Consider the following 20,485-nt stretch of genomic DNA (forward strand, 5'->3'; position numbering starts at 1 on the left):
GGCTACCAGAAGCTGGCGTCATCAAAGAGTCTGAAGAGCCTCAGAAGCTGAAGTTCAACAGAGTCTGAAGACTGGAAGCTGGAGTTAGTTAAAAGTTGTTATTTTGAATTCATATGATTGTAGAAGGAATGGAAGCCTAGAACAACGACTATTTCAGAAGAATTAGAAAGCATTGGATGCTTATCCATTGAAGAGCGCAGGAAAAGAACATTGTACAATTGTACAACCACTTCTCCACTACTCCACTCCTCATGTTTGCAGTAGTACAAGATAATAGTTATATCTACGCTAGTTATTCTCTATTCAAGGAATGAATTTGAAATTGTTCCCTCATAGGACAATAACCAAATCAAGCAACAGATCATTGTACCACAATTCATGGATCTTAATGAATGGTATTAAATGCATAGCAATCAATGGAGTGTGATTTTCATTTTTCATTTTCCATATTCAAATTCAATTCTTTAAAATGTAAATATTTAGCATAAACTCCATAGTTGCTATTGTACTACACATATGTTTTGGAGCGCAGATCAGCTCCAGTCTTTTAAATCCATTTACTGTCCTGTACTTTGAACTGATTGAAGACACGTGGCAAAAACAATTTCAATGGCTCAGATTTTAAATTAGCAAATTAAATTATTTTTAATTTAAAAAAATAAAAAACGATTTCTCTTCTCCTCTCCGTCGAAACAAAACACGCTCAAACTTAGCAACACACATTCACCACTACTCTGCCCTACTCTGCAATCGTGCTGTCGTAACTTCCCGCTGCTGTTGCAACTGCGCACTGCCGCCACCGTCACACTGTTACAAGCTTTCATCATATGACTCTCATTTGAAAAGGTTTGTTTCATCATATCAATGACTTTGTCATTTGAAATTTTTGTTTCTCGTTACACTTATGGAACCGTTCCACCTTTGTGTTTGATGACAACCATGATAGGATTGTTATAATCTATTTCTCCTTTTTTTGGTTCTGGTTAAAGTTTTTTTTTTTGTTTACTATTATCATCTATTTCTCCTTTTTTTGTTTCTCGTTAAAGGTTTTTTTTTTGTTTTTGTTTACATGTTCTTTTTATTTGTTTGTTTTAAAGGGTATATTTTTATTCTTATATAATCTTATCTTTGCACAATCACTAATATGATGACTCTGTTATTTTTCAGAAAGCATGAATCCGTCATCTATTTTGGTAGACAATTCTGTTGATAAATTGGTAAACACTATTCTTGAAGAAAATGAGGAACATGGACAAGAAAGTATTGCCGACATCAAACCTCGCTTGGATATGATATTTGAATCCGAGGTAGCTGCTTATGAATTTTATAATGAGTATAGTAAAAGAATTGGATTTGGTATTCGTCGAGAATATGGGAATAAAAGCAAAAAAGACGGGGTTTTAACTTCAAGAAGATTCACATGCTACAAAGAAGGTACACGAAGTGTTGACAAAAGACGTCAACCGACTGGGGAGTCTACGGCAGAAACTAGAACGGGGTGTAATGCACGTATGGGTATTTCACTTGATCGAAAGATAGGGAAATACAAGGTTGTTGACTTTGTACTAGAACACAACCACCTTCTTCAACCGCAAGAGTATGTTCACATGATTCGCTCTCATCGTCGCATATCTGAGGTACAAGCATCACAAATTATAATGGGAGATGAATCTGGATTAAGACCAAAAGAATTGCATGAATATATGTCCAAGCAGGCTGGTGGGATAGAGATGGTTGGTTTTACAAGAACAGACGCTAAGAATTTGCTTCGAACAAAAAGGATGGACTCACTAAAGTATGGTGAAGTGGGTGCATTGATGACTTATTTCAAACAAGAAAGCAAAAATCCATCTTTCTTTTATGACTTTCAAATGGATGTTGAAGAGCAAATAACAAACATATTTTGGGCAGATGCACAGATGATCAATGATTATGGGTACTTTGGTGATGTCGTTACTTTTGACACCACATACAAGACAAATAAGGGTTATCGGCCATTGGGAGTATTTGTTGGACTTAATAATCATCGGCAAACAATCATTTTTGGTGCAACATTGTTATATGATGAAACAATACCTTCTTTTCAGTGGTTATTTGAAACTTTTCTCAAAGCAATGAGTGGAAAAAAACCTAAAACCATTCTAACGGATCAAGATGCTGCGATGGCAAAGGGTATTTCTTTAGTTATGCCGGAGACATTTCATGGATTATGTACTTGGCATATAAGACAAAACGCTCTAAGGCATATGAACCATCTATATCAAAGGAGTATTTACCATGTGTGGCATCCATAATAATAGTATAATAAAAACATACATTTTTTTAGGAAAGTATAATAATAAAAAACATATTATTCATGCAATAAAGAATACACAATTAAACGAGTTAATCATTCTTTATCAAACAATTTAAGCAAAAACGATAAATATTATTTATTATAATATTAAACTCTTACAAGAACCATGAGTTACACATAATGTCACTCTTTAACTACATTTGATAATTCAACATGTCTTATTTTTTGTTTAGAGTTGATAGTACAAGCTCACAACACGATATTTTCACATGAAAGTGAAAATCAAGACCTAAACACTAAATTGCAACGATCTATATAAACTCGAAATTTTTTTAATTATTATTTTCTTGAAGAACACACTTAGGTTCTAATGCAAGAGGCTTAATAGTGAAAATTCATCAGTCTTCTAGACAAGGGGCGTGCTAGCAATGGTGAGTAAGATGGAGAAGGGGCATCCAGTGGAGGGTATGTAGGAACAACAGGAGACTCAACAGGAGCAACATTAATAGGGACAATCGGCTCAATTGGGGGAAGCGTAACAGGGGCAGGAGGCGTAACAAGGGTGGGTGTAATAGGGACATGATTAACAGGAACAGGCATAACAACAGGGACATCAATAGAAATTGGATTAGGCGTAAAAGGGCTAGGCTTAACAGGTGCTAGCGTAGGCGTAACAGGGGAAGGAGGCGTAATAGCGGTAGGAGGTGTAACAGTGGTAGGAGGCGTAATAAGGGAAGGAGGCGTAACAGGTGTAGGAGGCGTTACAGGGGCAGGAGGGGTAACAGGGGTAGGAGGAGAAATTGGGGCAGGGGGTGTAAGTGGGACAGAAGGCTTAACTGGTGTTGGAGGCGTAACAGGGACAGGAGGCTTAACAATGACTGGAGGGTTTACAGGAGCAGGCTTAACAGGGACAATAGGTTTAACAGGGGCGGGCTTAAATTTAAAACCATCAAGTTCGTAAAGAGCTGTGTCAAACTCTTCAGCAAATGAAGTGAAAAATGCTAGTTGGAGTAAGAGTAGCAACAGTGCATAAATTTTGACCATTTTTTTTTTTTTTGTGTGTAAGAGAAAGTAGTACTAAAGAGAGAGGGAAGAAGTAATGTTGGTGTTATGGAATGATGTGAGAATGTGACTTTGAGGTTGATTTATTTATAGGAGCTAATGCCCATGATCATTGGAGTTTTTGTTCATGTGTGTAATAAACAATTTTTTTTTAAAGTAGGATTGTTTCTTTATTTACGCTTTTTAGTTACTACCCAAATTCATTGATATGTATTTAAAGGGAAAATACAATTGTTTCTTTATTTATACATTTTAGTGCAAGATCATATAAGCACGGTTTGGGATGGAATGTTAAAAACTAGTATGGCACACATTTTAGAAATCTGTCTCTGTCTTTTTTTCAATAAACTCAAAAAAATATTGCCTCATTAGATGTTATTAGTTCATTAGCTTATATTCGTTTATTTTAATTATCTTAAAAATAGAATTTTTTTTTTTAACCATACTAAGTGTTATTAGGTCATTAGGTTAATAATATTTATTTTGTACAAAAAAAAGCTTAATAATATTTGTTTAAAGTAATTTTTCACTATAGTGTGGCTACCGAAACTTATAGGAAGGCCCTGCTACAATTATGCTAAAAAAAATGAATGCTATTTATAAAGCTACTTTAAAAAAAATTATATAGTTAATTAATGGATACATTGATATAAAAATTAATTGGGTCATAATAATAGACTAAAATAAAAAATATGTAGTGAGATGCCCAAAAATTATGTTTAATAGGGGTATTCCACTTTTGCTTTGCTAATTAATGTTATTTAGAATTCATCAATCTAGTATTAATTAGTGTTTTATTAATATTTAATGTTGATTTTAATAATATTTTTAAGAAATAAATGGTTTTCCAAATATCGTATATGTCATGAATTAATTTTATTGAGTCTTCATGAGCTTAATTCAGTTGATATAGACAAAACATAATACTCTCGGGATTCGAATCCTAAACACCACAAAAAAAAAATTAATAAAAAATTACTAAGTGGGTCCTACTAATAGCTTGACATTAGTATATTTCAAAAACAATAAATATGTTTGTGCAACAATTTTTTTTAAATACGATGAAAGCATATGATAGAGTATGCAATGGAGTCATAATTATGCAAGAGAGAGTGAGACAATGTTTGTACAAGCCTTACTTCTAAATATCACTACTTATTTTGAGCAATGATATTTGTACATCCAATTGATGATAATTTTGGTGACAATCTTGATTTTCTCTCTTTTTATTGGTCAAAAATAATGGAGAGAGAAGAAGGAAGAGAGAGAATAAGAATCTCATGTGAGTATGAGAGAGAAAGTTGTCCAAAAATTATCACATAATAGATGTACAAATATCATTTCTCACTAATTTTTTTCATCAATGGGGTAGCTAATAAGCTCTACACCCTATTAGACAAAACAACTCCCATTTTCTTTTTAAGGAAAGCATAAGAACTCCCATTAAAGATCTCTAAGGAAACACAATTTCTCTTTTATTATTTTTTCAGTTCAATTAGATATAAGTATTAAAATAAAAGAATAATCATTAAGTAATAATATTAAAAAGCACTATAAAGTCTTTTTTTTTATAAAAAAGTATTATAAAGTTAGTAATAATGTGTACACGTGAGAATTATTTAAAATTAGATGCTCATACCTAGATGGTCTTAGGAGCTTTTCGTTCAATAAACTACTCTTGAACTATGTTATGCCTCTATCGTTTGTATTGTATTCATGGGTGCAGATAATATGGTATTTGGTATCACATAGCAATGACATCCTGCATCTATCAATTTAGAATACATTTCTAAATTTAACTCTTTATTTATGTGCTTGTTAAAAAAAAAAAAAACTTTTTATATATGTGATAAATTTTATTCCAAAATTGCTCAACGTTATTAACATATTGATACAATATTAAATTAAATATTAATATATTTAAAAATAAAATTAAGTTACATTCAGCAAATTTAGTCTCTTCAATTGAACATAAAGTATACTTTGGTTTACCAAAAAACGATATTTCAAAATTCAAAACAATAGCTTAGCATTATAAGTTTGTATAATATGTTCATGAAAAAATAATGTCTCTAATAAGAAACTGCATGTGTAACTAATTAACATGTTCTGCTTGAAATTTATAAACATAAAGCTCATATTATTATATTGGGTTAAATAAGTTTTTAGTCCCTATAAATTTTCCAAATGATTATCTTGGGTAATATATTAAGGGAAGAAATATTTTTTAAGAAGAAAATAATGGAGTATTTTTATATTTTAGATAGTCTATACTTGGGATAAAAAGCAGCCTCGTGGTTTGGTGAAGGACAAGAATTTCAGTTTTCCACCTCAAAAAAAAAAAATTGTTCATTTATATTACCCCTAATTTTTTCCAATACCCTAAAAGAGTTTTAAATTGAACATCACAACCCCAATCTCTTATTTTTCAGCAAATCAAACACTAAAAAAATGGAAAGTATAAGTTATTTACCCGTGCATGACACAAACTCCATACTAGATAATAAAAACAACACTATCAGAAGAGAAGTTTTAGGAAAGGGAAATGAAAGTAGTGTGCCAAATCTGTAGACTCAAGGGACGCCTAATTACTCAGAAGTTATCAAGTTAAATTATTTAAGCACATTTAAAGCACATTAAAAATTGTTGGAACAAAATGTGTTTAACATTACCATCTTAAGTTTTGATGATAACAAGGTATTAAAATGTCAATTGAATATGCTAATATTTGTTCAAGTGTGCAGGACTATTGACAAACATTTATAAGTCTTTGATTCAAGTATGAGTTCTGAAAGAACAAATGAGGGCAATGGAATTTACAAAAAGGAAGCCCTTGTTGCAAGATTGAAGACAGAGTCTGAAGACAAAGAGCGTCTGAACACCATCAAAAACTGGCTACCAGAAAGCTGGCGTCATCAGAGAGTCTGAAGAGCCTCTGTAACGCCCTCTCTAATTATTTGATTATTTTAAATGAGTTTAGAATGTACTTATATGATTTGTGTGATTTATATGATTTATTTTGATGAGTGATATTTTGTTATGATATATGTTATATATTTATTAATATAATATATATGTTATTTGATTTAGAAATATATATGTTATTTGATTTAGAAATATATATATATATATATATATATATATATATATGCTATTTGATTTAAAAATATAATATATGTTATTTGATTTAGGAATGTATATATGTCATTTGTTATAGAAATATATACACGATTTGTTGCAGAAATAAATGTGATTTGTTATAGAAATAAATGTTATTTATTGTAGAAATATGTATGATTTGTTGTAGAAATATATATAATCTGTTATAGAAATATGTATGATTTGTTATGGAAATATATATATATATATATATATATATGTTATAGAGATATAATTGTTAATTATTATTGTTATAGAAACATTATATATATATATATATATATATATATATATATATATATATATTGGGATAGAATATTAATATTTGGATTTAAGAGAAAAATAAGTAGGTTAAAGATTTATATAAATAGAAGAGACCTAGTTTAGAAAAACATAACGTACGTACGACTGCTTTTGGAGAAAAGGGAGAAAAGCCAAGAGAAGAGGGAGAGACCTAGAGGGGCTGCGATTTCCTGATTATAAGGTAAGGGTGAGACTAACTTTGCAATTCTATTAAGTATGTGAATCAATGGTTAAGTTTAACATGAATTAGGATGAGTTTAAGAAGAATCGGAAATTAGGTCAAATTGATAGAATTGATGATTAAACGGTGGAAACTTGTTAAAAAGATGTAGAAACTGTCCTTAGACCTTAGATAATGATTTAGATGAATTCTGGAATTGAAATTAGGCTTAGAACCTTGTTAGATGATGATTTTCGTGTAGAAAGTGCATCATGTCCGAGCCTCGATTCATCGCTCGCCACGGCGAGCTATGATCCTCGCCTCGCGAGTGATGATCTTCATCGCTCGCCACGCGAGCCTTCCCCTTCGCCTCGCGAGTGTTTTGGTATTGCTCGCCATTGCGAGCAACCTTACTCGCCATAGCGAGCTAAGGCAGAGAGCATGTTAGATTTTGTGTTTCGACCTTTTGAGTTGAACCTTAGATGCCTTTGAGTACCTTTAGGTGCCTACTATTGATTAGAGAATGATTTAGAACGAGATTGAACCTAGAACAACCTTAGTTGGAAAGTTGGCTTGTACTCGCCACGGCGAGCAGATGCTCTCGCCTCGCGAGCACTTCCAGAATTGAGTGTTTTTAGTGCATTGTGAGACTTGAGTTGTTTGGATTGGTTAGAAATGAACTTTAGGTACATAGTGTGACCTATTAAAGATAATGATTGTGAATTGTGAAGCTATATTGAAATGCTAAGTGTTTATAATGTGATTTATTGATTGATTGCATTACTTGAATTATTATTGAATGATCAGGAAGTTGTTGAAAATGAATTGGTAATAAGCTGTTGATATAATATGATTATGCTGCTATTGTTATTTAACTAAGTTACATGAGTTGTTGTTGATTATCATTTGATATTGTTATATCCTGAGATGTTTATGTGTCGCCTATGTTGCTGTTGTTGGTTATGTGAAATATTTATATGCCTTATGTGAAAGATGTTTGATGTTTAAGTTGTTGATGCTTCACATTAATATTGTTATGTTGTGAATTGCAATTGATATATTGATATCTCTCTATTGTTGTGTGATTTGACTGTGCTACTGCTGTTATTTAACTAAGTGCATGATGTCTATATATATATTATGAAATGATGACGTTTAGCTCCAAATTATTGGATGCATGATGATATGTTGATTACGATGATTACGGTGTTTTGTTGTTAAGAGTCCATGCATAGCATTTCATTGAGCTTTGTCCTCACCACGATTAGGAGCTTTGTCCTCCGCACGTTTTAGGAGCTTTGTCCTCCGCACGATAAAAGTATATTAATACTTATGATGACGATTGGTACCACATGCATATAAGTGTCTAAGTTGCATTGTCGCATATGTCGAGTCAAGGTCGTTGTTGATGAATTATCATCCATGAGTTGTTAAGTTATCGATGAATTATCATCCATGAGTTTGTCGAGTTGTGTTCTACCCATGTGTTGTTAAAGAAGTACCTACGAAGATTATACGATGTGAATTATATGATGTTGACTAAAATATTGCTATGTTGTTTAACATGTTGATTATGATATTGTTATGTTGCTACGTTGTTTAAGATATTGATTATGATATTGTTATGTTGCTATGTTGTTTAACATGTTGATTATGATACTGTTATGTTGCTACGTTGTTTAAGATATTGATTATGATATTGTTACGTTGCTATGTTGTTTAAGATAATGATTATGATATTGTTAAGTTGTTATGATGTTGTGTATAATTGTTACTATTAAGTGATGAATATGTTGTTCTATATATGATTAATATTATTAAGTGAATATTATGTTATGTTATTGATGATGATCGAATGTTGTGATTACTTGGTAATTGTTTATCAAAGATGCTATGATGTTTAAGATGATATTGTTTAAGATGTTTATGTTGAAGATTTATGATGTTGATTTTGGTGTTAGTATGTGTTGATTATATTTTCATAAGATGATGAATACGTTGTTGTTATATTAATACAAGAAGATGAATATGTTGTTGTTATATTATTATATTATGAAGAGATGATGTATATATAATTATTATTATTATTAAGTGAATATCATGCTATATTATGACGAGATGATGTATATATAATTATTATTATTATTAAGTGAATATCATGTTACGTTGTTGTTATATTATTATAAGAAGATGTTTATGTTATGATGTAGATAATTATTACTATTAATAAGAGATGATTATATTGTGTTGTTTTAAAGTTATTAGTGATGATGATTACATGATGATATCTATGAGTTGTTAAGTGTACTTGATGATGTTTATGTTAAATTGATAAGTTGTCTTTTGTAACACCCCGTTTTCCCAATATGAAAAATTTCATTAAATACATAGCATTTATCAGAGTAAGCATCGTAAACAACGGGATATCACATAAACGTAATCCAAAACAGTTAAATAATGATTTAACCAAATATCTTAAACATCGCAGCGGAAATTATGTCATAATCATAAAACGTTTTGGCACGCAGACCTCATCATAAATCTTAAAACAAATTAGTTCATAATCATAAACAGCATAAAAGTCACGTAATAGAATGAAGCATGCATAATCATAAAGCCCCATCCCGTTACGTATCAGAGTGACCTAGACGACACAGTGAAGGCAAGGCCACTCACGACGGAAATAGCACACTAAGCTCGATCACCTGCACGTTACCCACAGTCGAGGTAACATTCAAACAGAAGGGGTGAGATTTCATAACAGAATAACATTAATCAATGCAATTAAGAATCATAAGTTAACATCTTAATCAGTCTTGATCATAATCAATTTAAAACATAATCATCATTGTATCTCTAATAAGCATTTATCACGTAATCACATAATTAATCATCTTCAACAATATAACGTTATCACGTAATCACATAATCAATCATCATCAACATAGCATAATAGACATGACAATGTGACAATGCTCCTAGACTCCGTATATGCATGTGGTACCAATCGTCATCATAAGTATAAATATACTTTAATCGTGCGGAGGACAAAGCTCCTAATAATCGTGCGGAGGACAAAGCTCCTAATAAAACGTGGTGAGGACTAAGCTCAATGATATGCTATGCATGGACTCTTAACAACAAAACATCGTAATCATCATAATCATGTGCATTCAATAACTTGAAGCAAAACGTCATCATTTTCATTGTATTCATATATAACATTGCATACTCAGTTAAATAACAGCAGCAGCATAGTCAAGTCACATAACAGCAGGGAGATATCAATATATCAATAGCAATTCAATAGAATCATAATCATTTCAATTATATCTTACATATTGCATAATACATTAATCATGCTCAAATAATATCAACATAACTTAATAGCTTTACAGTCTGCATTAAACGTTATCATTAGGTTTCATTACCAGTTAGGGGTTCACTCTTGATCAAAGGGTGCGACACAGACCGCACAACCACTCAACAGCTACATTCTGGACTTGCTCGCGAGGCGAGAGTTCTCACTCGCCATGGCGAGTACCACTTAGATTCCCAACTAATGTTGTTTTGGGTTCAATCCTGTCCTAAAATCATTCCTAATCATCTCTAGGTATGTTTAGGCACTTAAAGGCACTCAAGGTCCAACTAAAAAGTCGAAACTACAAAATATGACATGCACTCTGCCTAAGCTCGCGAGGCGAGGAAGGGTTGCTCGCCATGGCGAGTTGAACCAAACAACTCGCGAGGCGAAGGGAAAAGGCTCGCGTGGCGAGCGATGAAGCTCATCACTCGCGAGGCGAGGATCATAGCTCGCCGTGGCGAGCGATGAATGTCGCTACGGCCAGGCTTCCTAAAATCACAAAAATTCATCGATTAACATGGTTCTAAGTCTGATACTGATTCCAAAGTTTGTCCTAAACATTATCTAAGGTCCAGGAATACTTTCTACATCAATCTAACCAATTTCCACCGTTTATTCTCAAATTTTAGGGATTTGACCTAGTTTCGTTTTCTCCATCTAATCCTAATTCTTGCTAACTAATCATCAGAATTACATTCACTAATGTTACTGAGTTATTAGTCCCACCATTACCTGGTTATGAAGAAATCGCAGCCCTCTTTGGTCTCTTGCTCCTCTCTAAGCTTTTTCTCCCTTTTTCCAAAAGTTTTCACGTACAAAGTGTTTTTTCTAAACCTAGGTCTATTCTTTTATATCTCTCCTTAATAACTTATCTTATTTCACTTTCTCCCCCAACACTATCTAAAATATCAAAACAGCCCTCAACTAAATATTTTTTCAAATCTTTATTTTATTTAACAATAAAATAAATTCTCTAATCTTATCAAATCCTCCAAAACTAATAACTTATCACGTCATCAATCAAATCATCAAAATCACCACAAATCATCAAAACATATCAAAATCATGCATATATTATATAATTATAATATAATCACCTAAACTCGATTAAATAAACGATTAAACGAAAGTGGGCGTTACAACTCTCCCCCACTTAAAAGATTTTCGTCCTCGAAAATTTACCTCAAGTAAACAACTCTGGATAAGACTCCAGCATCTTACTCTCAAGCTCCCACGTCAAGCTTTCACCAGTCGCTCCCGACCAAACGACTCTCACGAGAGGTATCTCCTTGCCTCTCAACGTCTTCACTTTACGATCATCAATCCTCAACGGTAAAGTTTCTACCGTAAGGTTGTCTCTAACTTGCACATCGTCACTCTGAATTACATGAGATGGATCCGGAACATACTTTCGAAGTTGCGACACATGGAAAACGTTGTGCAAATTCGCAAGATGCGGCGGTAAACCCACTCGGTAAGCCACCGTTCCAACTCTTTCCAATATCTGATACGGACCAATGAACTTCGGGGTCAACTTCTTTGACTTCAAAGCACGTCCTACACCAGTCATAGGAGTGACTCTCAAAAACACGTGGTCTCCTTCCTTAAATTCAAGGTCTTTTCTACGCTTATCATAATAACTCTTTTGTCGACTCTGCGACGCCTTCATTTTCTCTTGGATCATCTGAACTTTCTCAGTAGTTTGCTGAACAATCTCTGGTCCTAAGACCACTCTTTCTCCTGATTCAAACCAACACAACAGAGTTCTGCATCTCCGACCATACAAAGCCTCGAACGGTGCCATTCCAATACTAGAATGATAACTATTATTATAAGTGAACTCGATCAACGGAAGATGACTATCCCAAGTTCCTCCTTGCTCAAGAACACAAATTCTCAACAAATCCTCTAGCGACTGAATTGTCCTCTCCGACTGACCATCTGTCTGTGGATGATACGCCGAACTCAATCTCAACTTCGAACCCAAAGCCTCTTGCAAACTTTTCCAAAATCTAGAAGTAAATCTTGGATCTCTATCTGATACAATGCTCGAAGGAACACCATGCAGCTTCACAATCTCTTTGATGTAAATCTCTGCCAACTGGGCAACAGAGAAACTAATATTAATAGGTAGGAAATGAGCTGACTTCGTCAACCTATCAACAATAACCCAAATTGCGTCGCTCCCTCTCAGAGTATTCGGCAAACTCGTCACAAAATCCATCGATATACTATCCCATTTCCATTCTGGCACATCTAAAGGTACCATCATCCCAGCGGGTTTCTGATGCTCGACTTTCGACTTCTGACAAACTAAACAGGAATACACAAACTGTGCCACATCTCGTTTCAAACCAGACCACCAGAAAATCTTCTTTAAATCATGATACATCTTCGTAGCTCCCGGATGAATACTCAAGCTACTTCTATGGCTCTCTTCAAGAATCATCTTCTTAATCTCTTCATTGTCTGGGATACAAATTCTTCCTCGGAATCTCAACACACCTTGATCATCGATTTCAAAATCACTGTCTTCAGTCTGATCTCTAGCAACCAACAAGTCCACAAACTTTACATCAACTTTCTGTGCTTCCTTGATACTTTTTAGGAATTCACTATCAATCTTCAGCATACCCAGTTTCACACTCTGAGGTGACCATTCGCAAACCAAACTCATATCTCTAAACTGTTCAAGCAATTCGAACTCTCTGACCATCATGGCGGACATATGCAATGTCTTCCTACTCAAGGCATCTGCAACAACATTAGCTTTACCTGGATGATAATTCAAGCCAAAGTCATAATCTTTCAACAATTCAAGCCATCTTCGCTGTCTCATATTCAATTCCTTCTGATCGAACAAATACTTCAAACTCTTGTGATCACTAAACACCTCAAATCTCGAACCATACAAGTAATGTCTCCATATCTTCAATACAAAGACTACAGCTGCCAACTCGAGATCATGCGTAGGATAATTCTTCTCATGAATTCTCAACTGTCTTGAAGCATAAGCTACCACTTTACCTTCTTGCATAAGTACACCTCCTAAACCCAACTTGGACGCATCACAATATACCACAAAAGGTTCATCTGACTTCGGCAAAATTAACACTGGAGCAGTCGTCAAACGCTTCTTCAATTCACCGAAACTTTTCTCACAATGGACGTCCCACACAAAAGTTTTACCTTTACAAGTCAACTACGTTAGCGGAAGAGCTAACTTAGAAAATCCTTCAATAAACCTTCTATAGTAACCAGCTAAACCCAAAAAGCTTCTAATTTCAGTAACGGACTTAGGAGTCTCCCACTGTGATACCGCTTCAACTTTAGACGGATCCACTGCAATACCATCTCCGGAAATAACATGGCCAAGGAAACTCACTTCATTCAACATGAATTCACACTTAGACAATTTAGCATAAAGTTTCTTCTCTTTCAACACTTGTAAGACAATCTTCAGATGCTCAGCATGTTCTTCTTCAGTCTTGGAGTAAATCAAAATATCGTCGATAAACACAACCACAAACCGATCCAAAAATGCATGGAAGATGCGATTCATATACTCCATAAACACTTCAGGTGCATTGGTCACACCGAAAGGCATAACTTTATATTCATAGTGACCATAACGCGTTCTGAAAGCCGTCTTCTGCATATCTTCATCCTTTACTTTAATCTGGTGATAACCTGATCTCAAATCAATCTTGCTGAAAACTCGTGCACCCACTAGCTGATCCATCAAATCATCAATTCTCGGAAGTGGATACCTATTCTTGATAGTTACCTTGTTCAACTGCCGATAATCAATACACAACCGCATACTACCATCTTTCTTCTTTACTAGCAAAACCGGCGCTCCCCAAGGTGAAACACTTGGTCTAACAAACTTCTTCTCAAGCAAGTCTTCCAACTGTTTCTTCAACTCAGATAACTCGGAAGCAGACATACGATAAGGTGCCATCGAGACCGGCTTCGTTCCAGGAACAAGATCAATAGAAAACTCAACTTCTCTCTCTGGAGGCACATCAGGAATCTCATCTGGAAAAACTTCAGGAAATTCACACACCACCGGTAACCTATCAATCACTGCTTGATTCTCAATAGATATAGTAGCCATTAATGAAAACATCAAGATACCGTCGCGTTCCAGTTGCTTCAGCTGCTTAGTAGATAAAAACTCTGCACCACTTTCCTCTTCGACGGAAGAGAAATGTACTGTCTTGCTAAAACAATTAATAAGAACGTGGTTGTACTCTAACCAGTTCATACCCAGAATCACATCCATACCACTCAAAGGTAGACAAACTAAATCCATTTCAAAATCACGACCAAACATAGACAAAGGACATTTCAAACATACGAGAGAAGTAGTCACCGAACCCTTAGCCGGAGTTTCGACAACCATCTCTCCATTCATATCAGACAAATCAAGACCCAAAGCAGAAACACAATCGAAAGCAATAAAACAATGCGTAGCACCAGTATCAATAATAGCAACTAAAGGAGTATTATTAATATAGCAAGTACCTCTGATCAAACGATCCTCATTCTCTGTCTGAGTCCCACTCAAAGCAAAGACCCTACCAGTAGTCGGCGCCCTCTTAGGCTGAGTACACTGTGAACTAATGTGACCCTCTCCATTGCAATTAAAGCACACAACGTCCGTACGATTGCAATCAGCTACCACATGACCCTTCTTACCACACCGGACACACTTCTTGATTTCCTCAGGACAGGCGTTGCTCTTGTGGCCTTTCTCACCACAATTGAAGCACACAATCTCTGCAGCATCCTTCTTCTTAGGCCGCCTAACATCGACCATCTTCTGTTTACCTTTGTCAGCGGGGGCACTGTACGGCTTAGGACGACTCTGCTGTCCCTTGCCCTTCCTCTCGTTCACTACCTTGTAGTGAGCCTTGGTATCCTCCTCATAGATCCTGCAGCTGTTAACCAAATCTGGAAAAACTCTCAGCTGTTGATACCCAATCGCCCTCTTGATGTCGGGCCTCAGACCATTCTCGAACTTGATACATCTCGAGAACTCAGCATTCTCAGCAGTATAGTGCGGATAGAACTTAGACAGCTCCACGAACTTGGCAGCATACTCTGTCACGTACATATTTCCTTGTTTCAGCTCAAGGAACTCGATCTCCTTCTTCCCGCGAACATCTTCCGGAAAGTATCTTCTCAGGAACTCTCTCCTGAAAACAGCCCAAGTCACAACAGCTCCCTCCTGCCCAAGGGTAGGCAGAAGAGCAACCCACCAGTCATCAGCTTCCTCGGCCAGCTGATGAGTACCAAACCGCACTTTCTGATCCTCCGTGCACTGCATAACCCGGAAAATCCTCTCAATCTCCTTAAGCCACGTCTGGGCTCCATCAGGGTCATAACGTCCTTTGAAAGTCGGAGGGTTCTTCTTCATGAACGTCTCCAACATCCTAGCTTCAGCATTCGCACCGGCATTCACGTTAGGTTGTTGTCCCACAGCTTGGGCAACAGCTTGTAGAGCAGCAGCTAACGCAGCATCGTTTCTTCCAGCCATTTTTGAGATTCTACAAAAGTAGCAACAACAACATAAGATAGTAATATAAATATTACTAAGACTCAACACGACTCTCTAATTGACCGGACGGACCAACCTGCTCTGATACCAATTGTAACACCCCGTTTTCCCAATATGAAAAATGTCATTAAATACATAGCATTTATCAGAGTAAGCATCGTAAACAACGGGATATCACATAAACGTAATCCAAAACAGTTAAATAATGATTTAACCAAATATCTTAAACATCGCAGCGGAAATTATGTCATAATCATAAAACGTTTTGGCACGCAGGCCTCATCATAAATCTTAAAAGAAATTAGTTCATAATCATAAACAGCATAAAAGTCACGTAATAGAATGAAGCATGCATAATCATAAAGCCCCATCCCGTTACGTATCAGAGCGACCTAGACGACACAGTGAAGGCAAGGCCACTCATGACGGAAACAGCACACTAAGCTCGATCACCTGCACGTTACCCACGGTCGAGGTAACATTCAAACAGAAGGGGTGAGATTTCATAACAGAATAACATTAATCAATGCAATTAAGAATCATAAGTTAACATCCTAATCAGTCTTGATCATAATCAATTTAAAACATAATCATCATTGTATCTCTAATAAGCATTTATCACGTAATGACATAATTAATCATCTTCAACAATATAACGTTATCACTTAATCACATAATCAATCATCATCAACATAGCATAATAGACATGACAATGTGACAATGCTCCTAGACTCCGTATATGCATGTGGTACCAATCGTCATCATAAGTATAAATATACTTTAATCGTGCGGAGGACAAAGCTCCTAATAATCGTGCGGAGGACAAAGCTCCTAATAAAACGTGGTGAGGACTAAGCTCAATGATATGCTATGCATGGACTCTTAACAACAAAACATCGTAATCATCATAATCATGTGCATTCAATAACTTGAAGCAAAACGTCATCATTTTCATTGTATTCATATATAACATTGCATACTCAGTTAAATAACAGCAGCAGCATAGTCAAGTCACATAACAGCAGGGAGATATCAATATATCAATAGCAATTCAATAGAATCATAATCATTTCAATTATATCTTACATATTGCATAATACATTAATCATGCTCAAATAATATCAACATAACTTAATAGCTTTACAGTCTGCATTAAACGTTATCATTAGGTTTCATTACCAGTTAGGGGTTCACTCTTGATCAAAGGGTGCGACACAAATCGCACAACCACTCAACAGCTACATTCTGGACTTGCTCGCGAGGCGAGAGTTCTCACTCGCCATGGCGAGTACCACTCAGATTCCCAACTAATGTTGTTTTGGGTTCAATCCTGTCCTAAAATCATTCCTAATCATCTCTATGTATGTTTAGGCACTTAAAGGCACTCAAGGTCCAACTAAAAAGTCGAAACTACAAAATATGACATGCACTCTGCCTAAGCTCGCGAGGCGAGGAAGGGTTGCTCGCCATGGCGAGTTGAACCAAACAACTCGCGAGGCGAAGGGAAAAGGCTCGTGTGGCGAGCGATGAAGCTCATCACTCGCGAGGCGAGGATCATAGCTCGCCGTGGCGAGCGATGAATGTCGCTACAGCCAGGCTTCCTAAAATCACAAAAATTCATTATATCTCTCCTTAATATCTCTCCTTATTTTCACGTACAAAGTGTTTTTTCTAAACCTAGGTCTATTCTTTTATATCTCTCCTTAATAACTTATCTTATTTCACTTTCTCCCCCAACACTATCTAAAATATCAAAACAGCCCTCAACTAAATATTTTTTCAAATCTTTATTTTATTTAACAATAAAATAAATTCTCTAATCTTATCAAATCCTCCAAAACTAATAACTTATCACGTCATCAATCAAATCATCAAAATCACCACAAATCATCAAAACATATCAAAATCATGCATATATTATATAATTATAATATAATCACCTAAACTCGATTAAATAAACGATTAAACGAAAGTGGGCGTTACATCTTTTATTAATGAATTGATAATGGGATGTTTGATGAATAATTATTATTATGAATTAATGATGTTGTTATGTTGTATATGAATTAGGATTAAGATGTTGTTATGCTATATATGAACTATGACTATGATGTGATGATCTATGTTTGTTACGATTTGGTTAATATGTGTTAAATGATAATTAGAAGTTGGTTGAGTTATTAAAAATTATTACATGAAGAATTATTATTACTAATAGATGAAGTTATTTGTGTTGTTAAATATAATTATTGAATTATATGCTTAATATTATTGTTTTGTGAAATCTCACCCCTTCTGCTTGAAAATGTTGCTCTTCGTATGAGTAACTTGCAGGTATTAATGATTAGTAGGAATGGTGGCTCAAGTGTCTTTAGGTGCTCTGATACGTAACAGGATGGGAATTTGTTATTGCTTTATATTCCTTACGTATTGTTTCTGAAGAGTTATGACTATGTTTTTAGAATGGATTTTTATGACATAATTGTAAAGAGGCTTTAGTGCCAAAGACTGTTTTGATTATTGAATAATTTCCGCTGCGAAGTATTAAAGACTTTTTAGTTATTGAATTTTAAAGGATAAATAGTTATTTATTCAGTTTATGATTTTAAGAAAAGAATGTGACATTCCGTTTAGGTGAATTACTCTGATTAAATAAATGAAATTTTCACGTTGGGAAAACGGGGTGTTACAGCCTCAGAAGCTGAAGTTCAATAGAGTCTGAAGACTGGAAGCTGGAGTTAGTTAAAAGTTGTTATTTTGAACTCATATGATTGCAGAAGGAATGGAAGCCTAGAGCAACGACTATTTCAGAAGAATTAGAAAGCATTGGATGCTTATCCATTGAAGAGCGCAGGAAAAGGACATAGTACAATTGTACAACCACTTCTCCACTACTCCACTCCTCAAGTTTGCAGTAGTACAAGATAACAGTTATATCTACGCTGGTTATTCTCTATTCAAGGAATGAATTTGAAATTGTTCCCTCATAGGACAATAACCAAATCAAGCAATAAATCATTGGTGATTATCAAGCTTCAACAACAACTCTTTTGATGTGCTAGCAATCAACGTCTCTTTCACACCTCTATCTAAAGAAGTGAAGACTTGAAGATTGTAAGAGACTCACAACAATTTTACAAGTGCCAAAACTCTGCTGAAATTGTTTTCACATCAAGTTCACTTAGAATTTCTTATCAACTTTCATATCTTAGAAATTCAAGTCTTAAGAGTTTGTATCTGATTTGTATTATGAACATCACTGATTGTATATCAAATGTTCAATCTCAAATATTTTTCTGTGTAATTGTGTTTCTTTAGAAGTCTCTTGCTTTTGTGCTTGAGCATAGGAAGTCTCATGCGTGTGTGTGCTTGAGCATAGGAAACCTCTTGCTTTTGTGCTTGAGTAGTTTGAAGTCTCTTGCTTTTGTGCTTGAGCAATTGTAATCAGATATTGATTTTAGTGAACTCTCCTTGGAAGTGCAAGGGGGGCAGGACTACTTCCGAATTATGAAAGGAACCTGTATAATTCTTTTGTGTCTTTCTCTTCTATCTATCTCTTTACTTTATCCGCTGCATAAGACTCTGAACAATGGACTTAGTTTTAAAAAGAAGAATAACACAATTCAACCCCCCTTCTTGTGTTTTTCTCAACTTCAAAAATATATATATATATATATATATATATATATATATATATATATATATATATATATATATATATATATATTGGTACAAAGCACACTTAAAATAATCTAAGTCTAACAAATATCACCAATTAAATAGGTAGATTAATTCAAAAGGTGTTACACAAATTATGGCAAAACGGCAACGTTATGATATACATGAAGTAATTGGTCAAATTGAGCTTTCTAATATCATGCATAATCAAGAGAATCAAAATTGTTGTAAGGGAATCAAGAGAAAAGGGGGAAAATAGCAAGGAAGAATTCTTGTTAAACAAGAAACGAAAAGATACGTGAATGTAGAGAAATTGCAGAGAAAAAGAAGGTAGAACCGTGAGTAAACATTCGAAAAAAATCATCCATTAGAATATTATCTACCAATAATTATGCATGTTATAAAATACAGTGCATATAAGGAGTACTATGTTATAAAGGGATAAACCAGTGATCCTTTACCCCCATCATTCCAATTATTATGTAAAACAAGACCTAATATAACATGCTATCTTGAAAATATACATTAGCTAACCTAGTAGAAGGAATAAGGTACACCTTAAATGCCCCAAGGAAAACCACAGTAGAACAGTGATTGTGTTGTGGACGTGGTTACATATGAAGATGAAAAAAAAAACTTAACTCAGCTGTGAATAAATTCTTTTAAAATGATAATAAGTTTAACTTTCACAATTAGTAAAATTATTTGAAGTGTGGGATAAGAAAACAAAATTCTTCACATTTATATTTAAATAGATCTCTAGATCAAACAGTTGTAAAAGTTTGATGCACCGTGCAGTTGCAGTAGATGATCCAAATCCCTTCATCAGGGATAAACAAGGAAGAACAGACCCACTGGAAATGAAGAAAATATACTAAATCCTCCAAAGAATAAAAG

The 20,485-nt window shown here is 34.7% G+C and overlaps 2 protein-coding genes across 2 annotated transcripts; one reads left to right on the forward strand and one right to left on the reverse strand.

Moving 5' to 3' along the window:
* The first annotated feature begins 1,172 nt into the window (after positions 1-1,172).
* On the forward strand, positions 1,173-2,294 carry LOC112418028 (protein FAR1-RELATED SEQUENCE 5-like). Its single transcript, XM_039830509.1, has one exon. The coding sequence runs from the start codon at positions 1,173-1,175 to the stop codon at positions 2,292-2,294; it is 1,122 nt and encodes a 373-aa protein (XP_039686443.1).
* Positions 2,295-2,677: 383 nt separating this feature from the next.
* Positions 2,678-3,340, reverse strand: LOC25481175 (vegetative cell wall protein gp1). The gene has a single exon (XM_013586338.1). The coding sequence runs from the start codon at positions 3,338-3,340 to the stop codon at positions 2,678-2,680; it is 663 nt and encodes a 220-aa protein (XP_013441792.1).
* Positions 3,341-20,485: the final 17,145 nt, after the last annotated feature.

Source organism: Medicago truncatula, chromosome 1 (genome assembly GCF_003473485.1).
Source record: "Medicago truncatula cultivar Jemalong A17 chromosome 1, MtrunA17r5.0-ANR, whole genome shotgun sequence".
NCBI classification, from domain to species: Eukaryota; Viridiplantae; Streptophyta; class Magnoliopsida; order Fabales; family Fabaceae; genus Medicago; species Medicago truncatula.

What these genes read in the sequence shown, in the direction of transcription:
- LOC112418028 (XM_039830509.1), top strand. Translation starts at nt 1,173, where the DNA reads ATGAATCCGTCATCTATTTTGGTAGACAATTCTGTTGATAAATTGGTA.
- LOC25481175 (XM_013586338.1), bottom strand. Translation starts at nt 3,340, where the DNA reads ATGGTCAAAATTTATGCACTGTTGCTACTCTTACTCCAACTAGCATTT.